The sequence below is a fragment of the Phalacrocorax aristotelis genome, chromosome 6 (genome assembly GCF_949628215.1).
Source record: "Phalacrocorax aristotelis chromosome 6, bGulAri2.1, whole genome shotgun sequence".
NCBI classification, from domain to species: domain Eukaryota; kingdom Metazoa; phylum Chordata; class Aves; order Suliformes; family Phalacrocoracidae; genus Phalacrocorax; species Phalacrocorax aristotelis.
In genome coordinates, this window is record NC_134281.1 from 18,974,885 (window position 1) to 18,990,429 (window position 15,545).

Below are 15,545 nucleotides of genomic sequence, written 5' to 3' on the forward strand. Positions count from 1 at the left end.
AAAACCAACAAAACCAACCTGAACCTCCCCAGCTAATAGCACAAGAGTGTGCCAGAACCTTAGATGTACACCTGCCTTTGCAGAAAGGCTTTAGGGTAAATGCTCTGCATTCTCCAGTTCTATCCCAAGGTTTTCCCTCATCAGGAAACACATTACATCACTGCTCAGCTCATAAGCAATTAATTTGCGTTTCAGACATTTTATGCCCCACTTCTTTGATGACCCATCCTGACATGCACATGCCTGGAAAACATGGTATTCTGTCCCACCCTCTGCCTCCACATCCACATACTCCTTCCCATTTTTAAGGACATTTTCATATCCACATAATACCTCTTTAAACAAGGCCTTAATTAGCCCAGTGGACTTGGGAGTCCCAGCTGCAAAGCTCCTGTTGAGCAGTACTTCAGAAACAGACGACTTTCTTGACCCTGCCCAGGATACAAACCTACCAAAAATAACCATGAAGGCAATCCCTTCCTCAGCTCCTCCCCTTCCACAAACAGGTGGAAAGTTTTGACAGCCAAAACCATTTAGCAACTTTTGAATGAGTGGGTGGAAAGTCTTGTAGGACCATTTACTAATGTTTTCACGTACACTTCATTAGGTACAGTATTTGTCGGATCACACACTGACTGTATGCATCCGGAAGGCAGTTTTAGAGCACCAAAGCAGCAGCAGTATTCTCTAGCCTCTGATCCAACACATTAAAGATATATGTTTTGAAGTACCTAAAGGTGGTTGCAGGTTATATCCATGTTGAGCTGCCCACCCCACTTGATGAAGGAAAGGGTCCAAGTAGAATATCCACTGGTCAAATTTGTCAGAATCCTCCAGCCCTTCATATCGCAATTTAAGTCTCCCACCAACATTTTCTACCACGTTGACTACCCAGGCTTCCAGGGAATCCCGGACATTCTGCAGTTCTAGTCGGGAGCCTGGTGCAATAAGATCCAATGGATTTTTCCCTCTGTGAAGCTACAAAAAGAACACAAATTATTCTGTACAACAGACCAAAACAAATCCCATACTACCACTTCTTCATACACATTGTTCTTGCACAAAAGAAGTAAATTTGCATTTACAGACATAAAGAAATGCAGGTCCCTTACTAACACAGGACGACAGAAATTACAATATTTAGTATCACTGGTGCTTGCATCAGCTTCTGCACTGCCTGTAGATACAGTCACATGTTTCATTTAAGTCCTCATCACCATTTTCAGAAGCATTATCACTTACATATTCAGGGTTTGAAGGAAACATGAATAATCTAATAATCTAAAACTGAGTCATCTAGCACACAAAAATGACTAGAAAGAAAAGATACAAGGATAAAAATGTTAGTTATAAAGAAGTCAACAGCATTTTTCAAAAAAATTATGTTCTGTACTTTACAACCAGACACTGATACGAGGCGCAAATATTGTTTTAAATGCAGAGAAGGGGATAAAAATTTGGTTCTTCACTGGCAAAGATGCAAGATTTAAGTGAAACAATAACATGCCCATTAGTAAAAAAAATAAATTAGTTAAAGGAGTTGACTGAGAAAGGGGACAACATGAAAGCTAGAAAAACAAAAGATTACTTAGAGCTGTGTGAAGGAGGAGCAGAACAGGAGGAAGACTGAAACCTAAGGGAGTTTGAAAAAGGTTTTTCTTTTGACAGCATTAATGAACACCTTCAGTGACAGATATGTTTTAGAACAACACTATCAAAATTAAATACTGTAAATAGGAAACAGTAGAGTGTGGAACTTTGAGGTCAGCAGCATACTACAATGCTCCCTAAACTTAAAAAAGGAATTGAACTGACCATCTGAACAGTGGTTCCCTTAATGACAAAGGGAAAAACCAAGACAAAACCCAAAATGCAGCACACTGTAGCACTTACCCCCTCCAGCAGGTTAGGAGGAGCACTGCACGCTCCTTTCAGCACCCGCTGAAGGAATTCCTCCTGGTCTGGTATCTTGTCCTTGATACCTAAGTGAAAAGTGAAGACGACGACTGTGATTCTTCCTGCCAGTTAAAGATCATTCAGACAACAAGACGTTACCACACTCCTGCACTGCCTAATTCACAAGAATCTGCCACACACTCACCAGTAGCACTTTAACAGAATACGCAAAACAACAAAATCTTTAAAGAAATGACAAAGCAGTAAAATTTGGTGGGTGATGGTTAAGATAACCACAAGCCTCTGTAAAAATAAGTCCAATTCTGAAATTAAGCTAACTCATCTCTGGTGAAAAAGCAACCTCCTGCTCTAAGTCACAGGATTTCAGAAGAACGTAGCAGACAACCTCAACTTGTCACCACAGCTACACCGCCTGTGCATAACAGCAAGCATGACAACTACCTGCCAGGCTTACAAAGGACAAAAGCATACTTTTGTATGTACTCCCTGTTTCTGCATATGGAGCCAATACCTTCAGGCACTTTGAGAATCCTCTTGTTCTGCTCACACCAGCCAATGGGGTGTAAATCAGCTGTCATGATATCACACCAAAAGTCAGCCTTGCGGTCTTCCCCATAACCATCGTAGCGCAAAAGGAGCAGCTGCCCACAGGTAGTAATGATGGTGGCTACCCAGTAGGTGTTTTGATCAGACTTGACAGCAACTTCTAGCTTCATACCAGGGGCAAAACCGTTCTGCAAACTTGTATCCACCTGAAGAGGAAGAAGATCATCACATCTGAGCAACCCCCAGAAACTTCACTGAACAACAAGGGAACCATTTACATGTGTTCATTAGTAAAAAACCTCAAGCCAAATGTTATCCCGTCTCTTCAGAGAAACACCTTCATCACATCATGTGACCCAAATTGGAATGTACATAGAATCATCATTAATGAAATCTCCTCTGCATTTTAGAGTGTCTTTTCAACCTTAAATCAATATCTTGCAATTCATTGTCCTGTGCTGGACAATGCCTCTCCCATCACTGAAAAGCTTTCCAACTCACAGCTGGGCTGTCAAGCTAAGCAAAACTAAAGGTCAAACTCAGCAACACAACTTTGACTTTTTGTGTTAAACTATGTCTTTCTACCTCTTTGGACAAGAAGCCTATTTAAAGTACATACATGTGCTTTAGATAATGATACCACTGTCTGTTCTGCCATGCTCATTTAAGAAGGCATGAATCTGCACAAATTGCAGAATAAGGAATTTTAATGTCTCGAAGAACCTAAATAATTCTGTATGTAGCATTGTTACATAAATTGCATAGAATGTAAACAGTATGTGTTCTTCAGCGAGCTCATGCTTTGACAACAATAAAGCACCCAATCGTGTGTGTGTACGTGTGTGCGTATGTTGTGTGCAGGTGAGGAATTTGACCGCACAGTACTCCGATACTGAAGCGTAAACATAACAAGATAAAGCAAAACATTAAGTTTCTCATATCCCTAACTTCTCCCAGCTCATACACTCCTGAAAAAGCAGAAGGACCCTGTTCTGTTCTCACTACAGTATGTTTCTGAGCTACACTTAATTCCATCGCCTCAGTCTTAATTTAAAAATCTAACATGTTGATAGCCTGTTCTCAGCTGAATGTAACTGGTGTTTTCTTTCTTAAGTGATCCCAAGTTCCATTTCTTCATTGGATCAACTGCAAGAAAGGCTTTCAGTATGATGCAGAGGCGGTAGATATTTTCTGGGTTATTTATTACCAGTTCTGCACTGATGGTTCAGTAACTGCCATAGCTATTATAGTCTCATCAGCCACCACATACTGGGTTGCTAAAAATAAAACTAAGAGAACCACATCAGAAAGAAAAGATGCCTCTGTTAACTGTTCACATCTTTTAGGTTAATACCCTTCACTTAGAGAAAACGTTTCTTAAGAACAAAATCAGGAGGACCCTATACCTGCAGACCTTTTGAAGTGATATTACAGAGGTCACCTCTTCAAAAAGATAGTTGCCTAGCTGAAGAGATACTAATAAAGACTTCATATTCTGATTCCTGAAAGAAAAGCCATAAGCTCACCACAAAGTCTGAGGAACTGGGAAATCTGTGCAGCTCTCTATGCCCAAACTTTCAGCAAAGCCTCCCGGCGGAGAGCGCTGCATTCAGCGAAACCAACAGCAACAGACGGAGCTTTCCCTGAAGTCAGGTGCATTTTTCAAACACTGTCATTTACATTCCCCAGTGGATAGAGCAGAGACCAAGAAGTTAGCACCCTCTCCTGGCAGCTGGGCAAGATGACACCACTAAGCGGTTTAAAGCACAAAACTTGTTTCTTTAGGCTGGCTCACTGTGCAGACCGGCTTGCAGGAGGTGCTGTGGGAGTTCCGAGAGTATTTTCTTCGGAGCAGTGGGTCTGCGACCAGCAGCCTTCTGCTGCACACATGGCAAGCAGAGATGGCTGTGAGCGGTTAGTGACGGCACTGCTTAGGCAGCTCCAACTGCTCCTTCCAATCAAGTGTTATCCCCCCACTTTGTGCCATGCCACAGGTCAGACCTGGGGACCTGACTCAGCTCAGGAGGAGGTAATGATAAAGAACAAAAAGGATTAAAAGCATGCAAGAACACATATCAAATACATGTGTTCAGATGATGTTGAACACTAACTTATTTTTAATATACATTTACACATACATGTAAGTTGCAGAAACGAATTAAAAAAGAAGCATTCAACAGTTTTAGAGAAAGTGTATTTAGACTTAGGGTGGGATGACAGCACTGGCATCCAGTGCAACTCCTGTTTTTTAGTAAGCTCTTTTTCCTGCGAGATTGTAGGCAAAACAGTCACTTTGATCTCAATATTGTTTAATTTTAAAAATGTAAATAAACATTAGAACATAATTAATTTGAGGAAGTAGCTTACATTTTCCAATGTGTCTTGCTCATAGTAAGAGAAAAACTTTCAGAAGTAATGTAAGCAAACAAATATAAAAAAATTCTCTCTCCCATTAGCAAGTCTAGCTCTTTGCTAACACAGGCTGTTGAATCATGGTTTACATTTTCTTAACCTGATCATGTACTCTCCTAAAATGTGGGTTAGGTATTTCTCACCCACCACCCATAACGGGAGGCTGGTCACAGTCTCACTACTCCAGTATTTATAAAGAACCCAACAAAAACCTTAAGCTTCCATCTAAAATTTATTTATATTAATTACTTTAGTTATACCTGACCACTTGTTCTTGTGCCAATATAATTATTCAGCTTAGTTTTTTCCACTCTGTTTTTCGAGAGTACAAAAGTAATTCCCTCTTAGCTCATCAGGAGATGGTAGATTATAGAAATGTGCCCTTCAAGTCAAGCAACTAGCACCACACAGATTCCAGCCAGAAGGACCACCAGTTCCTAGCACAGAGACATCACTGCCTGTATGCTCTCCACTGAAAATCTCTCACCTGATGTATCCTGGAATCGCACTAACATTTTTTTAGGGCTTCGCCACATAGACCAGCTGTCAGCATCCACCAGGAGGCACTGAGGTTCTCCTTCTCTACCTTTTCCAAACCATTCCTTTTTCATGGACAGCAGAAATCCTGAGCATGTGACTTTGCACTATTTAATTTCTAACAGTAAGATCTAGGTGATGTGACATTGCTGTAAATATGCTTCTCTCTGCTCGTCAATTTGGTGTTACCATTAACTTTCCAAAATTTTATGCCAAGCTTATTACAGAGAACATCAAAGTTGGCCTCCAGACAAATTCCAAGGGAACTCTGACAGCAAATGCTGGAGGTTCCCCTCCTGAACACACAGGCATCTATTTTCACTCTCATTCCCGACCCCCTGCGCAGCGCTCCTGGCACCCCGAGCCCCCAGGCCAGTTCCCGGTGCCGGGCTGTGGAGCGTGGCCAGCCAAGCTCACCAAGCGCTGCTCCTCCGTCGCGCTGCCCGCAAGAGGGCACCCAATGCAGCAGAAAAGGACTGGGCGACACGGCTAGGCTTTGCCCACACCTGCTCACTAAAGCACGCTCCACGACAATGTCACTTGCACCAGCAAAACTGCACCGAGTTCTTCTACACGCGTAAGGACTAATAACAATTTAAAATGTGGATTTTTTTTCAAACCTAATTGTATTTCTACTGACGACAGCCACAGAAATCAGACCTCTTGTTTGACACTGCTGAGTTGGCAAAGATTGCAGTGCAGGGGTAACAATGTCATTCAAAGCGTGTCTCCTGCCGATTAGCAAAATATAGCTGCAATGTTAATTCAGTTGGCTGTCACCTTAAAGCTGGCATTACAATTAGTTTGTTTAATGTCCTAGCTATGATAGCAAGCTTCTTTAGCAGAGATCACATAAGGTAAACCACACCAGAGGAGCCGACAGACCCCTCCTTGCACTACTGCAAAATGCCATTGCTCTGATTCCATACTGCTTCCTCAATGTGGGCTGCACAGACACCACCACTCGATTAAGCTTGCTCTTGCTAGAGTCTTAGTACACTAAGGAAAAACAAAGCAAGCACAGGCCTCTCTCCCCCTCAGAAATGAGATACCTGAATGTTTATTTTGAACAAAAAACTTACAATTACATCCCAGTGTATGGAAGAGCCTCTGCAAAGTCTACATTTACTGTGCCTCTTCTTTACTACTAAAGCAACTGCCATATTTTAACATATTCTTTAATGCTTTGCACTTCTGCATGTTATCTTTGGACTCAAAATGCTTTGTGATCCTTCATGAACAGACCTCAGTTTGTTTTCCAGCTGATATAAGTCTCCTGTACTGAAAGTGGCAATACTGGACCCAAAAGCCTGAGTACCACGGAGTGGTTTCCAAGCATTGTGCCACACACAAGTCACTACCCTCACTGCTATGGTAAAAGACCCACAGCCAGTCTTTAAAAGACTGTTGAACAGTAACTTTAAAAAAAAGAGTTGGATAAGGATAGAGGCTGGCAGCCTGAAAAGTGTTCCAGTTTTTGGAAGAGATCCAAGAGGTTTGGAAACCAGCTCTATATGGCTCACCTCCAGTGATGACCCCGTACAAGGCAGCAGACTTCACATTCAGATCTTACCCAAGGGGACTGTGCACTCCAGGATTTTACCAACAAACGTTTGATTAAAGATATCCAAGGGCAAAGACAAGGACTTATCAAGACTTCATCCTATCCATTAAGCCTGTGATCGACAATTATCCTAATCAGTTTTCTAACTACTACAGTCAAGTGTTTGGCAGAGGTATTATTTTCTCCTTGGCCTCCTTGAGAGCTACCATTAAAATCGTCTTTGATAGAACATTCAAATTCTGCTGTTCAAGAGCTATGCCACCAACTTTCTAAAGCTAGCTTCTCCACAGCAGTTGTCCAGTAGCAGTCATGAAAAGAAGAGACTTGCCAGTTTGGGCTTTATGAGAAAAATCAAGTTTATCTTCTGGTACATTAAAGATTAGGAGCCCTTATGTTTCAGCACTTGCAGATGGGATTACCCTGTGCTACATACAGAGGAAGACAAGAAACAATAATATAAAGGTGAAACTCCTCAGTTCTCATTACTCTAAGAAACATGATTCTAGTTAGTCTTCCAGATTTGAGAGCATCAACTCATTCAAAGAAACCTTAAACATTCAGTGTATCAAAAAAACAACATAGGAGATGGTACATAAACACACACTCCCTTACTCACATGTTTAAAAGATCCATGGGGGGCTGCAGTTGCTCCTGTATCTTCCAGATACTCATCCCAATTGAATTCCATTTCTTCCACACTGGAACCAGCATCTAGAAGAGAAGTCCAGCACCTTCTATTTAGCAACTTGTTGACTTAAGTTTTAGGCTACTAAGAACTACAGCAAAACCCACTTTCACTCCAAATGACTGAGTAAACAACTGTGCAGTGAACTTCGTTATACACCTCAACACACAGACAATACTATTTAGTCTTTCTTTGTATGTGAAGGGCACTTTAAGTTGAATCTGGTCTGAAAAATAGTGAGATCCTGAGGATTTTGGCTAAGCACAAATTGTTTACAATTTGCAAGAGGAGAACATAGGCAGAAGAGTTCTGTATTTGTATCAACAAATATAAGAGACTCAAAACTCTGGGCACACTGGACCATCAGTGTACTAAATAAAAAAACATCCAGGAACCAGCAATACCAGTAGTAAGAGGTGTGAAAATAAAGCCTAAAAAAAATTGAAATGTGACTTTCCTCTTTTTTAAGTTTGATAGTATTTATTTAGATGTTATAAAACATCAAAAGCACAGAGAAGGATTCAGGGTAGTGCTGAAAAAAAAACCAGCTCGAAACACAACTGAAATCAAGAACACTCAAATTAGTCACTTAAAAAAACCCCCGGCTCATAAGGTGTAGGCAGCTTCTTTAGACCAAGAAAATCTCATTTCTGGATGGATTTAAAGCAAAAATATGCTAAAACCACTCAAGCCACAGTTCAAAATTCACTCAGGCTGTTAGGGAAGCAAGCAGCTGTAGTAAGACACGCTACCAATTAGTCCGATTATCTATTATTATTCTTGAGCCTGTCCCCCAGCCGCCATCTCCCCTTCAGTTCTTGGCTCACATCCCTGCTCCCCTCCTACTCCCATTTTCTCCAATGTGTAACCTGCTCTGCTGAAAAAACACCACAACCAACACAGGGTGGGTTTCAGGTCCCCTATTTAGTTCAGGGTGCAGCCCTGTTATATTTTTCCTGCAGGCACAGCACAGGATGACCAGCGAGGTCCCACCTCCTGTAAGCAGTATTTTTAGTCTCAACACACAAACTACAGCTTCAAGTTCAGTAGCAAAATGGGATGGCAGTGACATGACATGAAAGTAAAGCTTTTCATTTTCACTTTTAGACCAATTCTACCACCTGCACCATAGTTGTCTTTATGAATGAATATGAGAGATTTCCATCTCTCAGTACCAGGAAACTTGTTACCTTGTTTATATTTGAAAACTGAGAAATCTCTGTGTATCACAAGCATGGGAAGAGCTCAGCAAAGGTTATAGGACACCAACATTTCCTACACACTCAACCTTTCTTTGGACAGGTGGTAACTGTTCTTTCAAGTAGTAGCTTGAGTAGAAAACATTACATGTCCAAACCACTGAATGAAGTACTATTACATGTTCTTATCAGACCCGTGGACAGGCTGACAACCTGCTAAGTATGCTCCACAACAGTTCTTACTCCTCAAATAGAAAGGGGCAAATATTTGCCCAAAAGTCTGAGCTACATTAAATCTAAAAAACCTACAAGTCTGGAGCGTAAAGTAGGTTCATTTTATCTTTGAACTGATTGTTAAGCTCATCTCTAACTTTTCATTGTAATTCTAGGAATTATCATTTCCCCAAATTTAGAAATGTACATTCAGTTAGCTTTTGTTTGCTGATGACAGTATCTGTTTTAAAGGCAACTCATATCTCTCTCAAACCCAATTTCATTTTGCTATTTTTAAGCAACCACAGTTGGTTATATTGGCCTTTCATAAACCTCAGAGCTCAAAAAATTCAGAGCTTGAATATAACCAATGCTTTCAGGGGATAATTTTTAACTTACTGAAGAAACAGACCTAGAGAAGGACAAAAGTAAGAAATTCTATTTAAAAAAATTTTGAGGGCATAAAAGATAAGGCACAGACACAGCTGTTTGCAAATTAGGGTGCAGCTGATCAAAGCTTTGGCTGCAAGTCATTCTAAGAAAAATATAATTTCATTGTAAAATGTTGTTAAAACAGATTAAGATTTCTTAAATCATTAAAACAACATTTTACTTTAATATAACCATAAATATTCTTAAGTTCACAGCTGCAGAACCAAAGGGGGAAGAAACTTGAGCTCAAATGCAATATTTGTGGTCAGACAAAACCAAGAGCAAATTTTGTCTTATTTAACTCCTACCTAGGGAAAGCCAGCTCACCCTTTCCCACTGAAAAGCACCCGGCTGCTCAACAGCAGCACCAACCCCACTTTCATCCAACTCCAAAAAGCACTTTGTATATAAAAAGCATTACTTGCAACATCAGATGTATTTCTGTTTGAGGAGAAACATAAAGCAACGTGACTGCTCTGTGCTTTTTAACAAGTTTGAAAGCCAAGTAGCTCGACCTGGGAATACTACATGGATCTTGAGGCTTTCCAGCCGTGCTTTTTACCAAGCCGCTTGCAGCACCAAGCCTTCAATAACGTGTTATCATCAGATAACTGTCTAAGGGGCAGTTAAGCTACTTAAATGAGGCACAGGTCACTTAACACACTGAAAGGGTCAATTAGTAACTTATGTTGCCACTTAATTGCTACAAGGAGCTCCTGAGAAAGACAGTTTGCTTGCTGCTTCAGCTACCCTTTTGCCTCTAACTAGGTTAAAACTGGTTCCGAACTGGATCAGAGTTACCACAGGTCCTTTGTCACGCCACTAATCCATGGTCTCTGTAGCCTGTATGTTTTCATATCCAAAAGAGCTGTTTCCTTCCAGGTCTGCACTGCAGTGAGAAGGGCTCAGATTGCTTTGTACTGTGCAGTGCCCAAATCTCACCAGCACACCCAGAAGCTCTCTTGTAACTCATTCTTCATAGGCTGGAGAGAAATCACAAATACCTGTCCAATACTTACTGCAAATTTAATACTCTTCCTGCTTTATTTTAGGGAGTTTTGTTTGGTTGGAAAGATTTTTTTTTACTTTTTTAAAAAAGCATCCAGAACTTCTGCTGTTCCACTCATTCATCAGACTTCAACTCAGCTTGTGTTTACACTTTACTAAGGTTTTAAGTGAGACTAGGTGATTAGCCTTACAACACCTGAGCACGCAGAGCTGGGGAGCTCAGGTGCCTTCCTTCCTTTAGGTGGCTGACACAGCTGAGGGCTGTGCTTAGCTATAGGATTTAACAAATCTATCTGCTGCTTTTTATGGATGGCCCTGCCACAGTGTTCCAGGTTATTTAGTGCAGCACTTACTGAATCAATGTGGGACATGAAAAGTTTATTGAAAAAAGCTCCAAGCAAAAATGCTGTATGAGGTTTCATAGTGAGAGCAGTAATTTAGTTTTTTAATTGTGGCATGTGGTAGGACTACAAAAACTATTACAATCTCAGAAATCAAGTACCTATTTTTCGATACCTGAATGCAGAAATACTCCCATGAGTGTGGCAAAGGACCTCCTCTCTGGTAAGGCTCACACTAGCCAGAAATCTTTGAGAGTCAGAATCCAATCGCTTTTCTGGTTTTATTGGCAGGACAGTGGCAGCAGAGCAGGCCCTGTTTAAATACAGCCTTTGATCTAGTCTGTTGGTATTTTTTGCAAGACCCTATCACACAGCACCGTCCTCGTGGGTTAGCGGATCCTGGGATACACAGAGGACCAGTTTAATGAATCTACATTCCTGAGGGGCCATATGGCTGTATTAAACATCCTGATCAGTCCGAGTTCAAACTACTCAATAAAACTTCAGATTTACACAAGAAATTCTCACTACTGTGGGAAAACTTGCAAATTAATATTACGAATGACAACAAGGAAAACCATATTTAATCTATTTAATGCTAAAGCACAATTTATTAATCTAATGCTGCATGGGTGTATATATATGTATGTTCTCTCTTTCTCCCCATATCCTTATTTGCTACAAGTCCTAAATGAATTCAGCTTTCTACTATACAGAGACATATTTTCTATATTAGACAGGATGACTGAGCCACACATTCGCTCAATGGCAAAGCACAACTTTGGCAAAGGTGGGGAAAGAAACCAGATGCAATTCTCATCTCTGTGACTTTGCCACACAACTGGTTTTTGACAGTAAAGCTTTCAAATCAAGCTAACATTTTCTCAAGTAAAATCTGAGAAATGTCTTACAGAGTTTCTGTGGAAAACACTTAACCACTCTGGAGGTGAGAAAATTGTCTGTTAGAATATTAGATGTTTCCTAGGTAGGTATATTGCTTCCCATTTATCACTGTTCCTACTAGCATTACTGTGAACACTAACTCTTCCTTTCTGAATTTTACAATGAACTATGTCCTGCTGCTCTCTGATACATACAGGAAGAGAAACAATACTGAATTGTACCATTTAGACACAAGAAGGTAGTGATATATTAAGGATGTTACCACTTAAAAATACCTGCAATGGAAACAACCTACACCAGACTGTTTTCACCTTTTGATTCGAGTTAAATTCTCACTGCAAATAAATTTTCATGCATCTTTAATATGATTGAGTTGAAGACTGTCATATTGGACATTTAAGTACATCATATTGAAATCTGTAGGACCTTCAATTAAGGCTAACCTAAAGGTTTCTCACCCTGAAACTTAGATATATTTCAATCTGATTTTAATAACAGTTAATCTTTTCCATCTATACCAGCTGCAAGGCCATGAATAAATAAAGACAGGTCGGAATTTCAGCAGCTGAGAAAGACTGTGACAAGAATGAAAGTTGTCTTTTCCCCTTGTAGTGTAGGAGAGCATCACAACGAAAAACCTTGATCACTGTCTGGGTTCTTGTAGGCAGAGAGCCTGTATATAAAAACCAAAAAGACAGAGGGGAATCTGCTAAAAATCATCCAGTAGAAAAAAATTACACCAGTCAAAGGATATGAAGGGAATGTTCCAGTAGTGGTTAGGACTGGTCTAAAAGTATTTCAGGAAACAATATTAGAGGGCACAACACAACCAGTGTGCTTATGCTCACATGGGTAGCATTTGCTGGAAACTATCTTTCGACTCAGCAAGAAAAGCTCTCTTCAGTTATTGTTTGCTTTTCACATCAACCTGTACTCAAACCAGGCACAAAAAGGATGCTCAGGAAAATAGCTGTTTTTATATAGTATCAAACCCTTCCTAGCTATTCCAAAAGCACAAAGAGAGGACTGTTTGACCCCTGATACTTTTTGAGGAAGATGGAAATATGTCAATAGAGGTTTTATTACAGAGGTATGTGCTATTAGCCTGTGAACATCCCCCCCATTGCTGACCATGTACACATCTCCTTACTGTTCTTCTCAGCTGCTCAAAGCCAGTTCTGTCTTACACTTTGTGAGAGAAGTTAGCAGTTTCCACTTGCAGAGGAACTAGTATTTGTGTGTGCCTGGAGACATTCTGCATACTTGTGCATGCTGCTTTTTCTGGCTCATTTGAGGATGTAGCATTGACAACAACTTGACTGGCTATAATTAATAATCAAAAAGCATATTTCAGCATCATAAAGTAGATGATAGCATTCTGCTAAAAGCACTCTAGATTAAAATCATGTCTAACATTTCTTCAGGAACAGTAACAGCAATTAGACTTCCATAAAGTAAAGGTACAAAAACTACCAACACTGAACTGTCCTATGAGAAGAGCTGCTTGTTGGACAAGTACCAAAGGAAAGTAATACTCCGATAAAATTCTAATTCAATTGTTTACACCAGTAACTACAAATTAAAATTTACTTAATATTAACTACACCAACACTATAGGTAGGGACCTCCTCAAGGAAAAGGAACAAACCATGGTAGGCAAGTCAGAAAAACAAACGGTCCCTACCCCCATAAGAGTGTACGATCCCAGAACTGTTTCAGAAAGCTGTTAGTATCCCCAGACATCCCAGCCGTTTCAGAGTGAACCAAAACCTGAGGTAACTTATCATAATATACCACTCTGCAGCACGTTAGGAGTTGATATCCCAAGCCTATCAAAGAGGGCACACCAAGGCACATCAGAAAAACAGGACAGATTGCAACGGCAGCAAACAACTTCAGTTATCTGACTTCTTAAACCAGCAGCACAACCTTGACAAAGTATTAAGAACAAGTTTAAAAAGGACAGAACAAGATAATATTAACCACTTTGCCAGACAAATGCCTTAAAACAGTAGTGTTAAAGCCACTGTGCTTTTCATAAGCCCATATCATAGTGGTACCACAAAGAGGAAAGACACAGCTTCTTAAAAACACAATTACTAAGGTGGGCCAGATTTTGTTCTCCTTTGAGCCAAGGATACACCCTGCTTTTGAAATAGAGCAATAACAAACAATACACCCTGTAGCCAGAATCTAACCCACAGTCATTGAAACTCGAGTTTCCCGCCGTATAAAGTACACAGCATCAGATGCATGCACTATGAAACATTCACTGTTCTCATCTTTATTCCACCTTGTTTGCCAAGTTTTTTTGAGAATTGTTAGCCAGGGAGCTCAGCTGGACTATTACCTGCATCATACTGCTGTTCTCCATTCATCTCCACAGTAGCCCAGTGGTTATTTTGAACAGCCAGAAGCAGGGCAATCTGAAGCTGTCACGGTTTGGTGGTCATGAGTTGCCTCCCGCCTTCAATTCCACTGGCAGCCAGGACATTCAAGAAGGGGTCCTGAAAAACCCTGAAAGGAACAACTGATAAGAAAATCTTTATTGGATTTTAACTACTTTTAAGATACATTAAAAACATTATTCCAGCAATAAGCCAAAAACAAAGCAAAAAAAGAGCACCTCACTGTGTTTCTCTATGTTTAGCTATTCTACGCCTCTCATCTGCAGACCAAACTGATTCCAGAAAAAAAATGTTTTCTAAGTCATTCAATTATGAAGCTGGATTTCAACATCTCTTCAGCCCCTCAAAAAATCCACCCTTCTCAAAAGCTCCTTCAACCCTTCAAAAGGCTAAAGAAACACAGAACTAACCAAGTCATGGTTTAGGAACAAGACAGAACAAGAATTCAGCTCCTTTGTCATCTGGACCAACGAAAATGTCTGAAGTCAAGAAAGCCAAACTGAGACTGGCAAAGAAAGAGCACAATATGGCTTACAAAATGTCTGCTCAAGCTGTGAGTTTCTAATACTTAAGCCATTTGCTTTCCATAAGCCTTCAGGCAATTTGCAACTCTGGTCGTGAACGGCTGTAAGACAAGTTTAAATATACGTACATGTTTCAAATATACTAGATTCCTAACATTTCAAACAAGGAGCCATCACTTCATCACTTTAATGGGACCGGAAGACACCAGTGAAACTGTTCTGCTATGACATAGTAGCTCATTTATTGTCAAAATGTTGTCTCTTATATAAGTGGAAAAAACAATTAATACTCTGTAAAACAAGTCACAATCAAGATATGTACTTTATTTTAATTTCATTTTTTAGTATTTTACTAGTCTTAAAATTTTATCTGGTTTTCATGACAGTTCATTTTACTGTATATTAGCCGGTAAAACATATTTTCAGATATTCCATACAGGTACAGTCACCTGTCATTCTGTATATTTAAAAGATGTCTGTACTGACTTCACCCATGCCAATAGTTCTTCAAGGAGAATCAGTCCTGTACAACAGCAGAGGACTGCTCCTAACTACATTACACTAAAATTATGATCCTGTGGTAGAAAAAAAACAAGCGAGAGAACTCCAGAGTACCCGTAACACATAGTCCATCCATTCACCGAATTTCTGATGCATCACCTTCATCGCCAAGGGACATAGCCCCTCTCTACTCTCTTAATACTTATCTCTGCCAATAGAGCCCCAAATTGCAATCTGTTTTGACAAACCCACCCTATAAATACAGCAGCTGTACAAATGTAGATGGCTGAACCATTTAACGTCTTATTCTGTTACCTCAAACGAGGAACTATTGCCCTGCAGAACATCTGAGAAT

General features: G+C 40.2%; 1 protein-coding gene across 2 annotated transcripts in view; it reads right to left on the reverse strand.

The window, feature by feature from the left end:
• The window catches only part of SFMBT1 (Scm like with four mbt domains 1), a 78,009-nt gene that overhangs the window by 21,858 nt on the left and 40,606 nt on the right, over window positions 1–15,545 (reverse strand). For both annotated transcript variants that reach the window (XM_075096362.1, XM_075096361.1), the window contains exons 2-6: window positions 14,108–14,274; window positions 7,593–7,687; window positions 2,429–2,669; window positions 1,894–1,982; window positions 732–978 (exon numbers count right to left, since the gene is read on the reverse strand). In XM_075096362.1, the coding sequence (XP_074952463.1) occupies window positions 732–978; window positions 1,894–1,982; window positions 2,429–2,669; window positions 7,593–7,687; window positions 14,108–14,135 (700 nt within the window). In that variant the 5' untranslated portion in view covers window positions 14,136–14,274. The remainder of the gene's footprint in view (window positions 1–731; window positions 979–1,893; window positions 1,983–2,428; window positions 2,670–7,592; window positions 7,688–14,107; window positions 14,275–15,545) is intronic.